Source organism: Gasterosteus aculeatus, chromosome 16 (genome assembly GCF_964276395.1).
Source record: "Gasterosteus aculeatus chromosome 16, fGasAcu3.hap1.1, whole genome shotgun sequence".
In the NCBI taxonomy this organism is placed as follows: domain Eukaryota; kingdom Metazoa; phylum Chordata; class Actinopteri; order Perciformes; family Gasterosteidae; genus Gasterosteus; species Gasterosteus aculeatus.
This window is the reverse complement of record NC_135704.1, coordinates 17347600-17367885: the sequence shown is the minus strand read 5'-3', so window position 1 is coordinate 17367885 and position 20286 is coordinate 17347600. Positions and strand designations below refer to the sequence as shown.

Genomic DNA, 20286 nt, shown 5'->3' with positions numbered 1-20286 from the left:
GTGAGATGCGGCGACTTACTTTTGATGTCGGCAGCATCTCGTCCGGACCACATCTTCTCCAGGTAATCTACTGCTCAACGAAACACACGCAGGGAGCCGGTCAGAGAGCCCCGATGATGTTTATGGCAACCGAAGCGCAACTTTAAAGCCAATATATATATATATTTATATATATATATAAATATGATATATCACATGAAATATAATAAGACAGAAGAAAAGTCTGTAGAAAGTAAAAACTATGACATTCCAAAAAGAAATACTGAAACTAATAACAGGAAAAGGTAGTCTGGATTTATCACGTGTTACACCGTTGCCTCTAGCTCTGATAGACAGGTTTAACGGCCAATCAATCCATTTTTTTCCAACACAAGGTCCTATGTTCTTCCGTCAGAGGGGGCGGAGCTTCCCCTCTGACAGTTTCTCTCTCTCTTCCTTCAACCGTCATGTATGCAGAATATCTCAGCAGTAGATATTGATCATATTCACCAGTATCAACGTTATGCATCGGCAAGCGCATCAATCACAGACTGTCGTCTTCCATGATCACGGTGATCTCAAAATTTGAATTCTTTTGCTCCTCGGTAAATGGAGTGTCAGATTGGCGCTACTGCAATGTGTAGTTTTCCCTTTTAATGATCTCAATCTTGAGATGCAGTGAATCTGTCTGTCTTAAATATTAAAATAAATTTCTTGTGAACTCTGTGACCTCTCGGTGTTTCTTTAACAGCATTTAATTAACCCAAAAAGAAATTAGCCTGCCATTGAATTTATTTTGGGATTTGCACCGTAATATTATTTTATTATCTCAACCTTTTCTTCCCATCATATCTTGTCACCCACGTCAGCTGTGAGAGCACCGAAAGAAAGCTCACCTTTGATTTTCTTAAACTTCTTGTACCAACGACCAAACTCCTGGCATTTGGCGGTGGAGACGTTGGCGTAGTAGGAACTGTTCACTATGGAGGAAATCATACTCTGCGAGAGCAGGAGAGAGGCGTAAAGATAATTAATCACCAACACCATATGAAACGCCTGCACTCACGCAACAACCTCGCGGCCCGCTCGCATAAACACACAACTCAAATGGAAGCACATTAATCACGATTGGAAGCCGCTCGTGGAAACTCCAGCCAGTGCAGCGCGGGGAGGGGGGGGAGAGCGGGAATCTCACGCCGCACACACATGTGCTTGCAATTGATGCGGCGAGATGATTGAGGAGATGTTGCTTTTGTAGGTTTGATTAAAATGTAGCAATAATCGCTGAAATGTACGATCGCTGCGACGTTCTAATAAGTGGAAGCGACTGATAGTCGACACGGGGGGGTCATTGAACGGATGGGCCGAGGCTTCGGGTCGAGGCCGCGGGTGTCGTTGTGCGGCCGCGTGCAGCTGTTACCTGGGACAGAGGACACTCTTTGGCCAGAGTGCTCTGGTTCATTTCCTTCAGCAGCTCTTTGAGAGCGTTGCGCACCGTCGCGTGGTTCCACTGTTCGCAGGGCAGATCCTCCAGCTTCGAGAAACTGCCACGGGACACAACGACACAACAGCACACCGTTACACCTCCAATGGGTCTGTGGGTCACAAGAGGACGAGGACGACTCCTGACCGTGGCGATAACGCGAGGAGCCCGATAGCTTAGCCTAGCATGAAGACTGAAAACAGCTCGTTTTTTCACGAGGTCCAAAGGTTAAACCGTTTTGTACCCTCCTCTATTTCTCTTTGAAATATAAGACAATTCCGTGTCCTTATGATTTATCATTTCCATCTTTTGGCTTGTGACTTCCTGGAGTGTCCTCTGGTTGCTTGGCAACTTCTCCGGACCAGGAAATAGTCCAACATTCAGCCACAAAGCTGAACCACAACATGTTTTTTGCCGTCTCCATGCTAAGCTAAGATAAATTAACATGAGCGATATGTTTAATATACCAATATATGCCCTAATATATAAGTTTAATCGTGAATAAACCCCAACATCAGACCTTCCTACATCCTACGCCCGACCTCAACCCCTAACCGCCACTTCCCGTTTGGTCCGGCTGATCTATTTACTTCAACCTCAAATGGAGCATTTCGTCTGCCAAAGTCTCTGCCATCGCCATGGATACGCACGTAAACAAACCTGGTTGGTACGTTCCAAGACAAACAAACAACGATAATAAACCGCTTTATCCATCGGCATCCCGCAGCTGCAGGTTCCCGGCAGATAAAAGATGAATCTCCACCGGGTTTGTTTTAATGTTTCTGCTTTACAATCGGATAGATTCGGTAAATTCTTCTCTGCTTATTGCCACACTCTAAAATTCCTCTGGAAAATCTGGCGCGTTGATCTGTGAGGCGTGACCGAGGGCTCCGTCGGACCTGTGCAGCTGGATGCGCAGCGTGACCATGTGGTAGACCTCCATCAGCATGTCGGCGACCGTGGCTTCCGGCGCGTCCGTCAGGAAGTGGACGGGCAGCGGGTTCCACCGCCCCACCTTGATGATGCCTGTGTGACGAGAGACATTCCTCATGGCGTAATCTGAACGATTTACGGTATCGTGCGATACAGCGTGAATCGGTGTGATGCGTCGACTCATGAAGGGAAAAAAAACAGGCAAAATATGGATTACAACAGTTTAAAAAAAAATAATTTCAATTTGAGAAGTTCAGTGAAAACTAAGCATTTGTTCTTCATTTGCCGGGTGTATTTTGTTTTTAAGAAATGAAAGCGATTGAAGTTGGATGTGATATTTAGGCCACAAAACGGTAAAAACAGCACAATTATGACGGAGCAAAATGAAAGAAAGTATAAAAAAAAGAAAGCATATATACAATATTCTATTAACTAGCACCTCGCGAGCTCGTCGGACCCTTACTGTATATCGCAGGCTCAAATTATTTGGAAATTATTGTGAGTTGGTGAAGTCGAGCTGTTCCAGTTCAAATCAGCGCGGCAGCTTCAATAAAAAAAAAAATAATAAGCTTCAGTAGTTTGAGCGAAACCAACAGTGAACGGTGGTGATTTGCTGCCTTTTGGATGAGATCTGATAGACTCACAGGGAGGTTTTAGGGTTAGTGTGCGTTTGGATTCTGCAGTGTCGTCACATGTGAATGTCTCTCGTGGAGTTTCTTTGAGCAGAACTTCGGGGGGGGGGGGGGGGGGGGGGGGTGAAGCATAGACATTCTGCTCACGGTCGCAGAGGAGCTTCATGCGGACGGGCCGGAGCTGTGAAAACTAAACAAAGCTAATCGCATTACCGTCCTCCAAACGAGATCCAGACGGGTGCCGAGGAGTCTCTCTCTGTCCCCTCGTTCCTGCTCCCTCCCCTGTCATATCTCCCTCTCCTCCCCCTCGTCGGGCCGCTCTGATCTCTCTTCCACTGTGTTTACCCCTCGGTTCTATCTCTGACTCCCATCGGGCCGAGCTGTGTTCCTCATTATCTGCAGAGGGAGCATTATTTAATCCACCATGAGCCGAATGGAGCTGGACCCTTCGGGCCGGGGAGCAGATCTGCACAAAGAATAGCTCTTTTAGGTAAAAGAACCCTATTTTTTAGGGTATATACCCAGTAAAAACTTTATTTATATGGAACCTTTTTCTAAACAAAGTGCCTAAGCACACAAACTTTGTATTTATATGACAAGAGTACGTATGAATCACACATGTAGCGTGACCTAACATGTGAAAGATGTACACAGGTTTCAGAAATAACACGTCTCACAAGGTACAAGAAAACGGTAATAACTGGTATGTAAATGTGATGTAAATGCATCAATTTCATTAGAAAGATCTAATTTAAAACACTATTTTACGTATATTTATGTGTGCGTTTGTCAGGAATAAAAATACTGCACACGTGACAGAGTCTGCGTGTCCTGGGACGACGTCATGAAATTCATTTTAAAGAGATGGAAGAAAATGCTCAGATCATTTTATGACGGAGAACAAAACCCTGAGCACGTTCTCCTCTCTTTGTTTTTCTCATTTGTTCTGTCTTTTAAACACACACACACACACACAGACACACACAGACACGCACGCACACACACAAAGACACTTCTTCTCCAGCATCTGAAAATAAGACATAACAATTTTGCTAATGCCAAGTGGGGGGGAATCAAACGCGTGAATGAGCAGGCAAACACAAACTCATGACAGCACACAGAGAAGTGGACATGTACACGTATCCCCTCGCACACACACACACACACACACACACACACACCCGCTCACAGTGTGATGGTAAATGCATTAATAATTGATCCATCATTTTTTAGTTTGCTCTGATGTTCAATGGGCTCTGCTTTTCGTCCACATTTTAAAAGTAGAAATCATTGTCCCCGTTTCCACATTAACATTCCACCTCCCAGAGACGAGCTCTCATGTGGCCGGCTGGTGGCTTGGCTCATGTCTGCGTGTGCCCATCTGCACAAACGCAGACGCGTGCACGCAAACACACACTCCGACGGCTCTCACCGACTCGCACGGGCCTGCACGCACACACACATACACACAAGTAATCCCGTTGTGCCGTGCAGGTTTTTGTCGGTCGCTGCAGACGCATGCTGCTTCCAAACTGGTTCCAGCTCCCGGCTCCCTGGCACACGGCGAGGGAAACCCTGTACACCTGACCCCAACCCGACGGACCCCTGTTCTGAAAAGGAAAAACCGGGCCGTGTTTTTATTTTGAAGGCCGCCGGCGCTCCTCTGAGCCCGGAGCACCCGGAGGGAAATCCATTCCTGAGACTCGATGACCGGTTAGTAAACTTTGGTAAATGACATTTGTAACTTTTACTGTTTTACTGTTTGTTTTAAAATGAGGAAGTCGTGGCCGGGTGCCGAGACGCGCGAACGCAGAGACGTCACAGCGATAAAGTGTGACGCACCACAACAACAGGTAATCAAACCGGGGACCAAAACACGCTTAAGAAAGGGAACGCGCCTCTTTTACTGCTGTCAATCCAATCTGTTTGAGCTTGGTCGACAGTATCTTCTCCTAATTTCCCACACGATAGGCTGTTTTCCCTCCAATGATCACAGAGAGTTGTTTGAAAATGAAGGTCGGTCAAATTTGGGGCCAATATGATTCAATGAATCCTTTTTAATTTAAAAAGAAAAGACTCTTTATTTGGAACTGGCCCAATCACACCTCTTGTGCCCTAAATAAACCTGACTAACACCCACAAACATCTGGTTTTAGTTTTTAATAGGAAAGGTTACAATGTGCATTTATTGCACGGACGGAATGACTCTGCAGTTGTGGTCAATATATTTTAAATTAAAAAATGATAATTGTTCCAACGTGACAAAATAATGAATTTTCTCTTCTTAAAGCTAAGAGACTCCGGTTGTTTCATTCAAACTCCTCCAAAGCCTTAATATCTACACCGTTCCATCAATCACCAACTCTGCTTTTAATACGTTGCACATATAAGCACAGGAAGCCGTGTAACATTTCCACTGTTCACTGGCCCTGCTTCCTCTGGAAAAACTCAACCAAAGCACACTCGTCTCCCGGCAATGGGACATAAAAAGGTTGAAACTCCCCACTCCCAAAGACGGGGATAACACCAAACATGGATGAATGTCTGCTGCAGGGGGCCGACGGATACACGCACTCGCTCACTGCTTCCCTTTGCTGACGGGGAAGGAGGTTTGGGCTGCAGGGATGGTGTTGGTGCTGGTCGATTTGAACCCCCTTTCAAAAGCCTGTGCGACAGATTTCCTCATTCAATAAACATGAAAGGCAAAGACGGTGCTTCAAACCGCACAAGCCGGTGGAATCGTGGGAATGAAATGAGTGGCCGACTTGATCAGCAGCAGTGACCCTTTGCGGCCTTTGAGACGTGGCACTGCAACAATGTCTCTCCGACTGACCGTTGGCTAAAGCCCTAAAGTACAGGTCTGCTCCCATCCGTTCTATAAAAGCCTTCAGACCCTTATAATCGAAATAAACAATATCTCCCAGTTAATTACTGGGGCAAGCTAATTAAAGAAAGGCCGTGGTCCCCGGCGGGGACTTTAAATACACCGTTGGGAGACAAGAATGCAGGACACAATTCAAACAGGGAGAAAATAGCTGGAACGCTGTGTAATTTTGGTCGTGGACCGCAGGGGGAAAAAATGTATAATTTAAGCCAGAAATTATTCATTTAACATAAAGGCTTGTTTTAAAAAACAAAAAGTATTCATTTGAGAAAAGTCGGGGGAGGAAGTGTTTGTCTGTGATACTGCGCAAATACACAGTGCTCCCCGAAGAGCGCCTGGGAACACTGCTGTGTGTGTCCGCGTCTCGTGCACACACACACACACACACTCTGAACAATGCTCGAGTCAACCCTCAGCACTTTGTTTGCATCGAGCCGCGATGTCCCCTTCGGTCTCGCCTTTGAAGCCGGGCGCGGTGCATTGATGTGGACAGGGGGACCGACGTGGCTGCTTTCCATGTACGCACTGATGAGACAGACAGAGGGGGACCTCCCCTGATACTTGGCAAAGACACTGAGGCTAAAAGTGGGACTAATGGCGTTCATCTGCAAGCCGTAACAAACAACCCCGCCGCACAATTTAGTGAGTAATGTACGGCCATCACTCTGGAATAATGCACGTGGGCGTGTTGCTTATGTGTCTCACGTTAACGGGCTGTCAATCGCAGCTCTGGATTTGACAAAGAAAAACGAATCCGCGACGTGTTCCGACGGGACGTGGACTCAAACGAGAGCACGTTTGCATAATTTGCATTCAGCGAGCTTTTTCATTCACGAGTAACTTAACAAAGACGGCAAACAGGCGTGCGGAGGTTGAACGTGCCGGGACGCTGTGACGTCGCAGTCGGGCGCCGTTCCTCTTCAGCGGGCCGAACTGTTGGGGCACGTGTGGCTAATAAACGGCTCGGAGAAGGAGAGAGAAAACGATCATCTACATTCTGATGGGTCTGCAGCCTTAGTTCGCACGTCTATGGGTTTTTTTCACCGACGCGAGGCGACTTCCCCAGGTGGCATTTTCCGCATACTTGAGAAGAAGACGGCAGTAAACGTCACTGTTGCAGATCACTACCATGTGTTTTTGCATCGGCATTCTCACACGCTGTCCCCACACACGCGATGTCATTTTTGTCTCGCGTAGACATTCCTGTGCGGCGCTTTGTTGTGTCTTTAATGCGTTTTGCAAGCTCCGTCTGCGTCTTGTGCGTGTTTTTGAAACACTCTTGTTGCCGAGCGTAACAGCACAGCGTCTGCTGCGAATAGACGACCTCACATCCCGTTTCCCTCTCAGGACGATGATTAGAGGCACGGCCTCCTCGCTCTGGTCTCGACCCCTAAGCTGCACGGTATTTAAATCTGAGTCAGTGGCCTCATGGTTTACGCAGTGAGAGACACTCGGTTGGACAACGATGGAAAATCATGGCTATTAATAATGGTCTTGATGCCCTTCGTACTAACAAAAAGAGGCAGCGCGAACCTCAGATATTTGGCTGTTTGAATTATAATGCCGGCAAACGCAGTTGTTTTGTTTTTTGTGTTTTTGCTGCAGCTAGCAAGCAGGTTCTTCACTCGTTTCTTCCAGTCTTTATGCTAAGCTAAGCTAACCACCTGTTGGCCACAGCTTCGTATTTAGTGTGCGAGCGTGGTGTGAGTATCTCCATCAGACTCTAGCACACGGACAACCTGTCCAAATGTTTTTTTATTACTCTTTCTTTAAGGACGAAGGGTCTACGCACAGAGAAAGGTTTGGACTCAGGAGAAACTCTGAATGCTGGATGCGCTCTTCAGTTGTTCAGTCGTTGATGAGCGCGTAGCGGTAGCGGCATTAGCATGACCCCTGTTTCAAAAAGGTCGCTTGAATCTTAATTAGAAATGTAGGCCTTGGCTTTCAAAATGGCTCACGCCTTGTTACAACACCTGGATGTGAGGTTTCTCTCAGAATATGTAGAGAACGCAGCCGACGTGGCGGCGCCGGCGTTGGGTGTGTGTGGGGGTGGGGGGGGGGGGGGGGGGGGGGTGACTGACCGTGAGCTTGAGCCGCCGAGCTGTGGGAGTAGCCGAGGGCCAGCAGGGCCGTCTCCACCAGCTGAGAGAAGAGAATATCCTTCCTGACCAGCACGAACTCCGCGTGCTCCTCCCTTCCGTCGCATGCGTCCGTCTGCATGCCTCCATCCGACTGCTCCACCACGCAGAAGACCGGAATCATCAGACCTGCGGAGGAGCGCGACGAAAAGAACAAGAAGATCCTTTGTCATGTCCGGCTTTTATTGCGTGCGATCGCGCGCGGCATGCGGGCCGCATTCGAGCGTGTGATCGCTTCCTCCTTTAGGTTTTTACAACCTGTAATGTTTTTACACCAGCACGCTACGGCCAAGCAGGGCTGAACCGACTGCCGTTCAGTGTCTGCTGGACATTTCAAGGCATTTATTCCAACGGCCTATTAGATAGGTGATCAGGGTAATGGCTCCCCGAACAGATATGCAAAGAATTATACAAAGGACCTGCACCGACACCAACTGCTGCTTTCATTAGAGTATTCATAACAGGTTCACATACATATTTAGCAACGTGGATAAACAGCAATGTGAATAAACACGATACTGTGACGCTTCCTCCCAGATGCAAATTCAGGCCTTTTGAAAAACTAAATCAGATTCTGCAGAAGAGTATTTGCATTAAGTTCTATCCTCATGCACGCACACACCTCGACCCACTTCCACAGTATTTGCATGACTCTTTAAACCAGTTTGCTGCAACGCTATATGGAGGTGAAAACTTTTGAATGTGTAAAGCAATTATTATCAGAAAGGTGTCTCTGCAATCTCGTGACATGAACGACCAAACACGTCGCCGTGGTTGAGAACAACTCAGGTGAAGAGCTCCTCTCGTCCCAAATGTTATTCGTTTTCTGTAACTTCTGTAACGACTAAGGCTCCTTTTGTGGTGAGCGTAGTGCCGATTTAACCACCGTGTTATCTGTTCCCATTGGAGTAACCATTAACCATTTAACCATCATTTTCTTGAAGCTCCCCAACGCAGAGATCTAGATGTTCTGGGCTCCGTTCTGGAGGTGAAAAGCTCCGCCCTCTCTCTCTCAAGCCATCCATCCGTTGTATCATGTTGTGTCAATTCTATTTCCATCATAATGTACTATCCTGCTCTACTTTAGATCTCATCGTTCTGTGATATATTACGATAAAAGTTAAACCTTTTTTGTGCATTTCCCCACGAAAGCCAACAACACGTGTTCTTTTTGTCTTTTCAAAACAGAGAACAAAAAATAAAAGTTTAGGTAACGAAAGTTAGCTTCAAGTTGGGCTTTTGTTACACTAACCACGGAATCACAGCACGCAAATTACTAGCAAATAAATCCACTTATACTTTGACATTTTAACATTAAAAACGATATTGACGAATGATGGTGCTTATTTTTGGTTGTTATGCTGGATGAGACCAGCGGACAAAACGTCGTATCAAGACACCTCGACTTGCACGATTGAATATTTATTTATTAGCGTCCGTTTCAGTTCTGCATTACTAAAAATAGAGAAGCTGAACATCTAGAATCGAAACAAGCGCTCGCTCTTCCTGCTCAGTATTTGAAGTGCATGAAGTAGCAGATTTCCCGGCATCCTTTTGAGTCTCTGCACTAAAGTCAATCCTTCCCTTCCAATATTAACCTGTTTCCTAAAAGGCTTTTGCTTTGGAGCCACCTGTCAACTAATTAATTAAAAGCTCTCTGAAGAAATGATGGAGGGGGAGCATTAGGCAGCTTCCCAGCACTAATACTACGCCAATGGATACCACACAACACAACACACACACACACGCTCCTTTATAGAGGCGCGTGCAGCATCGCCCTCCCTCCCCTCTCGTTTTTAACCCCCGATTCATCCCACCCGTTGTTTTAATCAGTCAATTCCTATATTCCTATTTCCTCCTCATTAATCACTCTGCTCCCGGTCCTCCGGGCCCTCGTGGAGTGAATTACACACTGCAGCGCCGTGCCAATTCAAGTAAGTGAATTTCCCCCAACTGGGAAATATAACTGTCAACACGGAGCAGCTCCCTCTGACCGGCGCTCCACTGCCACCACCCCCACCCCCCCACCTCACCCCTCTCTCCCCCCCTTCTGGCCCTATCTCGCTCGACCCCGCGTCTCCGCCTCGGCCGGTCTTCTCTTGGATCCACGCGCCTGTGATCTGGTTTGGCTGATGCGGATCCCTCTGACATGAGTGAACGGGGACATTGAAATAAGACGTGTGTGTGTGTGTGTGTGTGTGTGTGTGTCGCAGTGTGTTTTCTTGCGGCTTTTGTCGGGTGTGAGTGTGACGTTTGGTGTGTGCGTGTGTGTAAATGTGTGTGTGTGTGGCCCCCTCCTCGTGGCAGCAGTGTGGTTTGGAGGAGACACGTCAAGTTTCCTGTCTCCAGAGACATCCCGTCATTATTACAGGCCTTCCTCCCCCTTCGTCTTCCTCAGTCCCTCCCTCGACCTCTCTCTCACACAGACATCTTTCCTTCTTTACATTTAAACACTCATCATCTCACTTCATCACGTGGCTTCTTCTTCTTCTTCTCCTCCTCTCACTGCGGTGGAACATGAGCTCCACTCTGATTTGTTTACCTCTTTTACGGGTCAGTCAAACCACAGAAATGTGTCTTACTACTCCAGAAAGGATCCCCGAGTTTCTTCAGAAATATTGAAGGATAAATATAAGATTGCGCATGAAATATTTAGAGTATTTTCGTTGGATGTGATGGTCCAGCCTTAAAGATTGATGCGGCTTTGTTAGAAAGTTTCCTTCAGCGTAAAATAAAAATCATTCATGTAAATCGCGTGTTGAAACAAGGGCAGAGTAAATACATGGTTAAGTCAAACAGTGTGGAAATAATTTCTGCCTGTTTCTGCACGCACACACACATGAACACAACACAACTTCCACATCGAATGCAGGAATCGATAAACCAGAGTGAGTTGAATAAATCTTGTTTATATGGAGCAATCTGCTTTATTCGGCGAGCCCGCATTATACGGTTCCCTCCAGGCTTATATATTAACCGAGCAGAACCAGCTCGGGTTCCCTCAGCGGGCTCCAGGATGAGGCTGAGCATCCAGGAGCGCTCTGCTGCTGTGGCTGTCAGCCCTGGTTGGGCGCCCTTTGACCTTTGCAGAGGAAAAGGGTGAACGGGGGCGAAGGCCGAACCTCGAATGAAGGAAAAACTCACGAAAACAAACGTGGGGGAAAGGACCCTCTCTGTCGGCGCGCTGAATCCGTGCGAGGATGTTTTTGAGTCTTGTATTTGCGTACGCGTGTGTATCGAGCTCGCGGCTCTCACCTCCCAGGGGCCTCGGCGGGGCTCCGTTGTGGCGTGGGCGCGGCCCGGTGGGGCTCCCGTTGAGCTCCAGCCGGCCCTTCTTCCCCGGAGGCGGGAGGCCGCTGAGGTCCGGGCTGCCTCCCCTCCGCTCAGGACTGTCCTGGGTGACGGGACTGTCCCCTCCTCGCTCCATCCTCCTCCAGACCCCCAGAGGCGCTCCAGCCAGGGAGAACGAGTCTGCGAAACATTGAAGGGAAATTGTTTTTTTATATTTATATGCAATATTTCCTTCTGTTTGAGTAACGTTTGCTAAAAATGTTTCAGGACAAAACTTGAAATGAAGTTTGTTGTCTCACACATATGAATGACAATAATTAAGACATTGATGCTTTTTATTCTTTTCATGGAAAGTGAGAAACGTATGAAAACACAATCCCACAAATGAGATGGAGAGGGAGCCTGTTTTAAGTGTTTGTTGGCAGTGTCACAGCGCCCGCCCGTGTTTAATATGTATGAGCACGTACGCGTCCGCACATCCGCGTGAACCTCAGTGTCCCCTGATCACGGGAGCCACGGCCAAGTCCTCCTACGGGCTAATGCCATCAGAAACGCTGCCTCGCCAGCTCGCTCGGGCCAAACGGACGTCTTTTTATTTACACACGAGCCCCTGGACAATTTCTGCCAGCGCTGCGTGACCCTCGGAGGAGGGAGAGAGAGAGAGAGATATGGAAATCTAGTTAGTAGATTTGAGAGTGGAAAAACACAGAAGGTCTCTGCGCTGAGTGACACCGGCCGGCAATCCACCAGAACAAATGAGGGAGAATCCGCGGTTATTGTTGCAGTGTGGCATTTTCCACAGCGCTTGATTAGAAACTCCCTCCCGCCCTCGACGGCTCTTTTAATATTTCCGCAGCTTTCAACGCTGCAGCTGTCGTGTAACTCTGGACAAAAGACAACGTTTCACAACAACCACTGAGGAACACCACTGCAGTAAGAAAGCATGTCTCCAAACGTATGATAAATCAAAACGTGTGGGAGGCAAAGAAACCAAAGACATGTAAGTGGCAGAGTTTTCAAGTTCAAAGGGATGCACGGAGTGGAACGCAATGCTAACAGCGCACAATGCGAGTCTGGCTGAGACAACAAGGGGGGGGGGGGGGGGGGGTTGCAGATAAACCATCACCACGGGCATCTGCCTTCAGGTCCCAACCCGCCGCGGCTCCCCTCCACCTCCCCGCTGACGATCCCTATCAACGCCGCCGCCGTCTGACCCGCGAAACACGCGCACCTTACGGCAGATGCCGGCATTCCCGGGAACATCTGATCTCCGAACACATTTCACATCCTCTGGGAGAGAGATGAGGAATGACGATCGCAGCATCAGCAACAGAAAACAGCGCTTAGCCGAAGTCGTGTTGTTTTTCGTTCACTTCGCGCGCGCCGTCAGCTATCGCGCCGTACGCAGGTCGCGGTTTGTGTTAACGCTGGCTCTTGTTGGTGGTTGCCTAGCGACATCAATAAGAGCAATAATAATAACAACGTAATTAGATATTTTGGGGGGTGGTCGCTACGCTACGCTCGCGGCTAGTGATCTGCTCCAAAAGCGATGTCTCATAGTTAGAATAAACAACTGGGGCTTTTAAGATTAACGCGTCAATCTAATGTGGGTGAGATTAATGCGATAAAATATTTTAACGCCGTTAACGAAACTTACTTTCGGCTTTCCGGTTGTGCCCGGAAATAAACAAAATTGACCGCAGAAACGTCGGAGTAAGACGGCAGCTCAAGATGGCGAAAGCCTTTTGCATTGGAAGTAAAAGAAACAAACAGCGGAGGAATCACTCCGCGTGTCAAACAGAAGGCGGGTGAGCGGCAAACGGACCACTACGCTGAGCTAGCCGCTAGGCTACTTCCATCTCAACCCCTAACGTTACCCTGCGCGGCACACAGTCTGCAGAGGACAACCACTGTGTCCCTGAAAGGCCGGGGATTGACAGCGTCCTGCTGAGTGTGGGGACATCGTCGGCTCTTCAAACACAGCCGTTAAATGACGGAGCGCTGAGAGCAAAGTGCACGAGGACGACAGGAAGAGTCGCCAGTTCAAATAACGCTAACAATTAAACAACTGTCTGAAATACACATTTTCTAAAGTGATTACTCATCACTTGTAAGATAATTAAGTAATAATAATCATCCTGATTAATTCATTTCAAAATGTTTGATTAACTAGTTCATTTTTTTATCTATTCACAGCCCTACTAAAAACACATAATCGATTATTAATTTAGGTTATTTCTCAAATAAACAAATATAGCAAATAGTTGGCAGATTTATTCGATAATGAAAACAACCGTTAACTAGAGCTTTCTGCTTTTGTTTATACATAGATATCTATACATCTATCTAGATATATAGATATCTAGGTATCTCTGTCTCTCTCTCTCTCTAGATATATGTATATATATATATATATATATATATATATATATATATATATGTATATATATATATATATATATATATATACATATTAAGATTTAATCATCAAAAGACCCACAAACTTTACTTCCCTGCACCTGATGGGTTTCATTGCTTCTTTCCACTTGACCAACAACTCGTTCCCACAGAAACACCTTGATCGATGCTTATCTATTCTATGCAATGACTACGGCCGCGTTGAGCAATAACCACACAATAGGGCCGTGTTGATTGCGTTCATCCTAAATCCATCTGAGCTGCATTGTTTGATAAGGCGTGTGATAGCCGGAGCAGTTAATAAGGATCTGTTGCATATCTGCCATCCGGGGCGGGTCACCAATGTAATGTCTTTTTGATAAGCAGAGGGTTCATGACACACAGACTGTTGATCAATAAGAAATGAGAGGAAATAAGCGGCTGCTCTGAGACAGTCGGATACACAAAGAAACTAAAGCCCAATTCTGCTCCGTTTGTCCGGCGTTGTTCCCGATAGCGGGACGACCCCCTGAGTGTTTTTGATGATGAGCCACGATCGAGTTCCACATTATTACACATTCCAGACATAACAAATACACAGCGAGCGGCCAAAGACAAGATCGCAGAGACGCACCCAAAGAAATGGGAGAGTGGGCCGCGACGACAAACACACCTACAAACAATCGGTGCAGCTCCCAAGACGTAAACACACACAAACGCGGGCGGACGTGTAATTCAAAGCCCGTCCACAAATCACACGGCTGACAAACCGGGAGTTCCGTCCATTCGAAAGTCTTCCATTTTAAAGGGACACGTGCAGGTGGGCAGATAACACCAGGAAACTGTTGAGGGGATTATTTCCGTGCATTACTAGTTTTCTGAAATGTTCTGTTCATAAATATGTTTATTAAATAACTGTGTTAAAGGATGTCCCCTTGATTTCACTCAGTAAATCAGAAAATACTGTAAACATCTATAAAAAATAAAACGTTTATCATAATAAAATGTTCCCGAGAATCAGACTGAATGACAAACACCTGCAGAATATAGAAAGGAATAAAACATTTGGCGGAAGTGGAGATTTCTGGATCTGGAACTTTTTTGCGAAAACAGCTTTTAAAGTAAAATTACAAAAATGTTGAGGACAATTGAGGGGAGCAGGCTGAACGACTATCTAATACATATCCCCATGAAACTTCCCCACTTCCTTACTTACATTACGTTACGTATTTATTGTATTACCCGTTCTATGAATTGTTATGTTTAAATATCCAAATGAAGCACAATCTGATCATTGCTTTTGGTGAATTTAGGAGAAATCTGCAGACACAACTGACAATAGTAAAGAAAAAACACTAGATTTGTTTGTTGGGAAGTAGATTCGTACTCAATGTACCGATGATTCGCTTCATCAGCCTAAAGAGGAAATATTATGGAAGCAAAACAACAGCAGCATCTCAGAATGGATCAGTGCATTCCAAACCATGTTTATACCTGCAGCGTGTCGCCTGAATCTTACTTTATCTTTGGTTCCTTTTTTTATCTCCATCTCTCTTATTTTGTTTTCAAGTTTGGAAAAAAAATTCCAGCTGTCTTTAATTGTGCGGCCCCCAACGGAGCAGGACGCCTACGAACTGCAAAGATTTAAGGGATTCCACAGGTAAACAAAAACGCTCCCCAGTTGATGGCATACAGAAGGAACCTGTTTCACACACACACACACACACACACACACACTTCGATGTAATCCCATTGAGATAAGTGTGCAGGAAACTGCGAGCAGGGAGCCGCCTCTCACACACACTTACTCTGAGATTTAAGAGGAGAGAGGAGTGCAGGCGGGACGGCGCTGGGTGAAGAGCGAAGGCAATCAGCCAAACAGCCGGAATAAGATGGTCAACGTACTGCAGCTAGACAACGCCGAGCGGCCTCTCCCTCTGCAGGAGCCGCAGAGGCCGCTGTCGCTTTTACCGTTACGCTAATCGCGTGCTAACCAGGGGCCCGAGGCTTTGACATGCAAAGCACACGGAGTGAGAGAGAGAGACAGATTATTAGCTCTGATAACAGGGGACGACCTGGGCAGGACAAGATCCAGGTAGACGGATGTTCCTCCCGTTTTACAGCAGGGCTATCAAGCTATTGGTTAATGCTTGGCTCTGCAGCACAGATAAAAGCGGGCAGGATGGGGGGGGGGGGGGCGATATTGAAAGGCCTGACGGAGGCTGCCTGTGTGCACAGGGAGGGACGGAGAGACGAGGCCGGATGAATGCTCGCCCACTGAGCTGCGCTCTGCGCTACGCAGATTTTTTTCTCAAATTGGAACCAAACAACACAATTGAAATTGAATTGAATTTTTTTTAAGTCCTTTTTTTTGAGTAAGAAGACCTCTCGGTAAGGTTTTTGGCTTAAAATGGATTCAAACTAAACAACAAAACACAAATTAAGTTAATTTAGATTAAAAACAGTAGTGCTTGCAGGAGAAGAAAAGTTTATGCAAGAAAACTCGGTTAGGTTGGGTTAAAAAAAACTCAAATGAATCAATAAATTAGAGACAAAAAACGCATAAAAACTTGAGTTGAAAGGCATCATAGTACAACAAAAACGCAACAAAAGTACTGAAGGACGCCACAGCACTTGGTTCACACAGGACCGGCACAGCGGTACCGGGTTCACGCCGCGGTTCCGTTGCATGGGAACATCCCTTTTAGGAGACAGAAGAAGAAAAAAAGACAGGCTGTGTTTTTAAACGTCTGAAAGGAAAACGACGGAGAACACAAGCGTTTTTCATGTGGCTGTTTATGAGGAATGATTGTTGTTTAGGAAGGTTACATTGTTGTGGAATTTGCCGTTTATGGTCATCAGATGTGCTGCTGTGATGTGGGGAGAGTCGGTGTGAGGGGAAGACAGACCTTTGTGACAAACACACACACACACTCAGTCAGTCACAACTATTCTGCAGGGTCCTCCGGCTCAAACACACACACACACACACACACAGACACACACAGGGGAAAATAAGTAGAGTGAGGGGGCGAGACGAAGGCCTTCTGGCGAACATGTTTGGCTCCCTCGTAAACATCTCATTTGATAATACGGGATGAAGAGTTAACAGCGAGCGTTTATAGCCTCGCCCTTCCAGGATGCAAGCTTGAAACACACACACACACACACACACACACACTGAGCCACACAAACCACAGCCAGCACGCTACACAGACTCTCTGCTCTAACACTTCCAGGGACCACACACCGACTCGGAGCACAGACACACACAGCAGGGACGAATAAGAGCACAGGGGCGTGTGTGTGTGTGTGTGTGCGTGTGTGTGTGTCGACAAAATAATAGCATCATGACATGCCGCAGTGCAACACTTATAGTTTTGCATTGAAGTCGCATTGCATCCTGATATACAGGCATTTACAGGCACGAAGAAAACGCTCACTTTCCTATAACACGCACACACACGCACACACACACACACACACACACTCACACACACTGCCAAACCCATCCACCACAGCGCACACCCACCTCTCCAGAGTGGGAGCCACAGAGAGCTCAGGTCCCACAGTTCTCTCTGTCACGCTAATAAAAAAAGGAAAAATACTTTTATTTTGTCGTGAAGTGGGCGACAGACCAGTGGGAGATATTACAGACCAGTGAGGGGGGGGGGGGGGGGGGCATCATTAGCTCCTCCACTATCTAATCTTCAGTTTAATAGCGCGGACACACCCATATTACGTGTGCACAGATAGGCGAGTTCACACAGGAAGGAGAAGGAGGTCACTCCCAAACTGTGGATTTAAAGTCACACTCATCATTTATTAGTGGGAATTAAATTGAGACTCATTAATCGTGGATTTCTTTATGATTATTATGTGATAAAAGGGAATTGAGCATCACAAACTGAGAAAATTATTAAATCAATTATATATTTTTTTTTAATTGCAAAGCAAAGCTAAGATGAAGTCTTTCTTATAAGCAGGACATTGTAGACCATAAATAATTGGTGCATCTTTGCGGCAGAATGAAAAAAAAAAGCCTCGCAAACACGAAGCCTCTGCAGCTCGGTGAGGGCCAAAGAAAATAAGAGTTTCCCACTATTTTTTAACACGCAAACTCTTTAACCCCCCCCCCCCCCCCCCCCGCACCCCCTCCTCCACCTCCTCCACCTCCTCGTCACGACGGAGTCTGCGCACTTTTTCTTTTCTAACATGTGAGCAAACTTGAACCAGACGGGCCAGAAACTCTTGTGCGGCCGCTGCAGGTCTCCCTCAGAGCCGCAGAAAGGAGCCCGCCCCTCCTCGCCAGAACACTCCTGTATTTGGTTTTTTTTATTTATCTACAGTGGTTTTGGGGGAGAAACGGTTTGCATGTGCTGCATGGGGCATATTCTAATTAACGGATGCGCGTGAAATAAATAAAAAAAAAACGTTCGTTTCTGGCGTGAATAATCCAGATAATATAAATCCCCCGTCTCACCTGTTCAGGTAAATTAACGGCGTCGTTTGTGCGAACCAAAGGGGGAAAAAACCCCACAATAAACATTTAGTGTGTTCTGGTGTTTTCTGCTTCTCTGTTTTGCGGCCTGCTCGTAAAGGTCAGAGGCTTTGCGCCAGTGTGAAGACGCTCTGCAGCGGAAACACAGAAGGGAGATTTAAACAATTTGCGTATAAATAAACTTGTTTCGTCCGTCCTGCACGCGACACCTGCCATTCAAAAGGAATCAATTCAATGCACGCGCGCACGACTGCGCGTGTTTGATCCCACCGCGTTCGGCGCAGGACGGAGCGTTGCGCGCAGGACGTGGCGCTCTGCAGGAGGACTACTTTTTTTATTCTTAATTTCAGCGCCTTTGGATTGGGTTTCGGAAATGATGTTCGTGTCGTGCGTTGTGCTCCGAGGTGGAGGAGTGTTCGCGTCCCGCGCGTGGAAGAGGTTAGGAGGCCCGCGTGCAGCTGCCGGAAATCCAACAGCGTGTTCGACACCTCTCGGTCTCCCCTCGGTATGTTTTATTCATCAGCTGTTTACCGGCAGCTCCACCGAAAGAGTCGTAAAAAAAGATGGTGGCACGTACACAAGTAAGTTATTTCTGGAGGGATTTCTTTTCACCTTATCAAACACACACACACACACACACACAGACAAACACACGCGTACATATAAATCCAATTTAAAAATCAAAACACTCACTGACAAGCTTCCAGAAAAGTTTTTAAAAAAAGAGATAAACATCTCCAGAAATATTGAACTCCCAATATACCCAATGTTCTTTAATATAAGTATATGGGACTTTATTGACATATCTACAACCTGCATATTTAAAATGCAATGTAAAAAAAAAATATATATATAAGTATATAGCCTTCATTGTACTGCAGCGTCAAGAGACACGTGATAATTCAATAAAAAACGATTTGTAAAAAGTTGATGAAATTGGATGGCTCACTTTGAAAAAAATCGACTATAATACCGATGTCATGTCAATATTAAAACGATTATCAAATAAAAAAAACAATTACTAATATTAATTCATAATAATTATCACATTCACATGATGACGGTTATTAACTAAAGAGACAGTGGCGGCGTTCCAAAGGAAAAGTTTGCCACTAGTGGATCGATGCCTCTGACACCGTGTCGGTGAACCCGCGCGGCCGCCCGGTACTCACGGTTCACGGCGTGTCGGTAGCGCTGCTGGGCCGCTGAGGAGGCTCTGTCCCATTGAGCAGGAGTAATTGGATCCAGGGCTGAGCTGTGCTTCGACTCCTCCGGGGAACGCGCGGCGGGTCACGGCCGCTCAGTCTGGTCTCGAGCCGCGCGGGAACCGGACCGGAGATCCACGAGTCGCCTGGTGCGCGAGGAGGCGGCGGGGTGGAGACGGCGCGCGGAGGATGCTCGTCCGTGGAGGAGATTTACTTTGGTCTTCTTTCTTTCTTTCTTTTTTGTCTCTCCTCGTCCTCCTCTCTTTTTTTTACGCTTTAGTCAAAACGCGTCTCTGCGCCACATGTCTGCCCGCCTCTGAGCTCATGGCCAAAGCGCAACGAAAAGAAAGATAAAACAACAACAGGAAACAAGACGACGCTGGGGGGGGGGGGGGAAAGGAAACAAAAACACCGGCGTCTGACCGAAGAGCCGCAGCGAGGTTCACCGGCGCCAGAAGAGCGGCTTTCTAATCGGAGCGTCACTTTCGATCGTCCCTGTGCCAACGGGCGCACTGACTGAGTGAGAGGGAGGAGAGAAGGGAGGGAGGAGAGACAGGGGGAGGGAGGGAGGGGAGGAGGCGTCAGAAAAAAAAACAACTAACGCGAGCCATGGAAGCGCTTTGGTGGGCCGGATCTCGCGCACGGAGAAGCGCGGATGCGTCTCTTTAGACGCTTCCCCTACAGTCCGCGGGGACTGCGCGTTCTTCCCCCCCGAATCCTCCCGGACGCCCCTTCCGGACCAGCAAGGCTTCTGGCGCGCGTGTGAAGCACGCGCACGCATTGGGATCGCCCGGCACGGCCTTGACCCTCACGTGACACACGTCGCAGGTCAAGGTGACGCAT

The 20286-nt window shown here is 47.0% G+C and overlaps 1 protein-coding gene across 6 annotated transcripts in view; it reads right to left on the bottom strand.

Annotated features, from left to right (window-relative positions):
* The window catches only part of satb2 (SATB homeobox 2), a 33143-nt gene extending 12890 nt beyond the window's left edge, over positions 1 to 20253 (bottom strand). For 4 of the 6 annotated variants that reach the window (XM_040202086.2, XM_078090546.1, XM_078090548.1 and 1 more), the window contains exons 1-7: positions 19411 to 20253; positions 11305 to 11520; positions 7993 to 8178; positions 2362 to 2488; positions 1400 to 1523; positions 876 to 978; positions 20 to 70 (exon numbers count right to left, since the gene is read on the bottom strand). In XM_040202086.2, the coding sequence (XP_040058020.2) occupies positions 20 to 70; positions 876 to 978; positions 1400 to 1523; positions 2362 to 2488; positions 7993 to 8178; positions 11305 to 11476 (763 nt within the window). In that variant the 5' untranslated portion in view covers positions 11477 to 11520; positions 19411 to 20253. The remainder of the gene's footprint in view (positions 1 to 19; positions 71 to 875; positions 979 to 1399; positions 1524 to 2361; positions 2489 to 7992; positions 8179 to 11304; positions 11521 to 19410) is intronic. The other 2 variants (XM_078090545.1, XM_078090547.1) reach the window with 1 other exon arrangement.
* Positions 20254 to 20286: the final 33 nt, after the last annotated feature.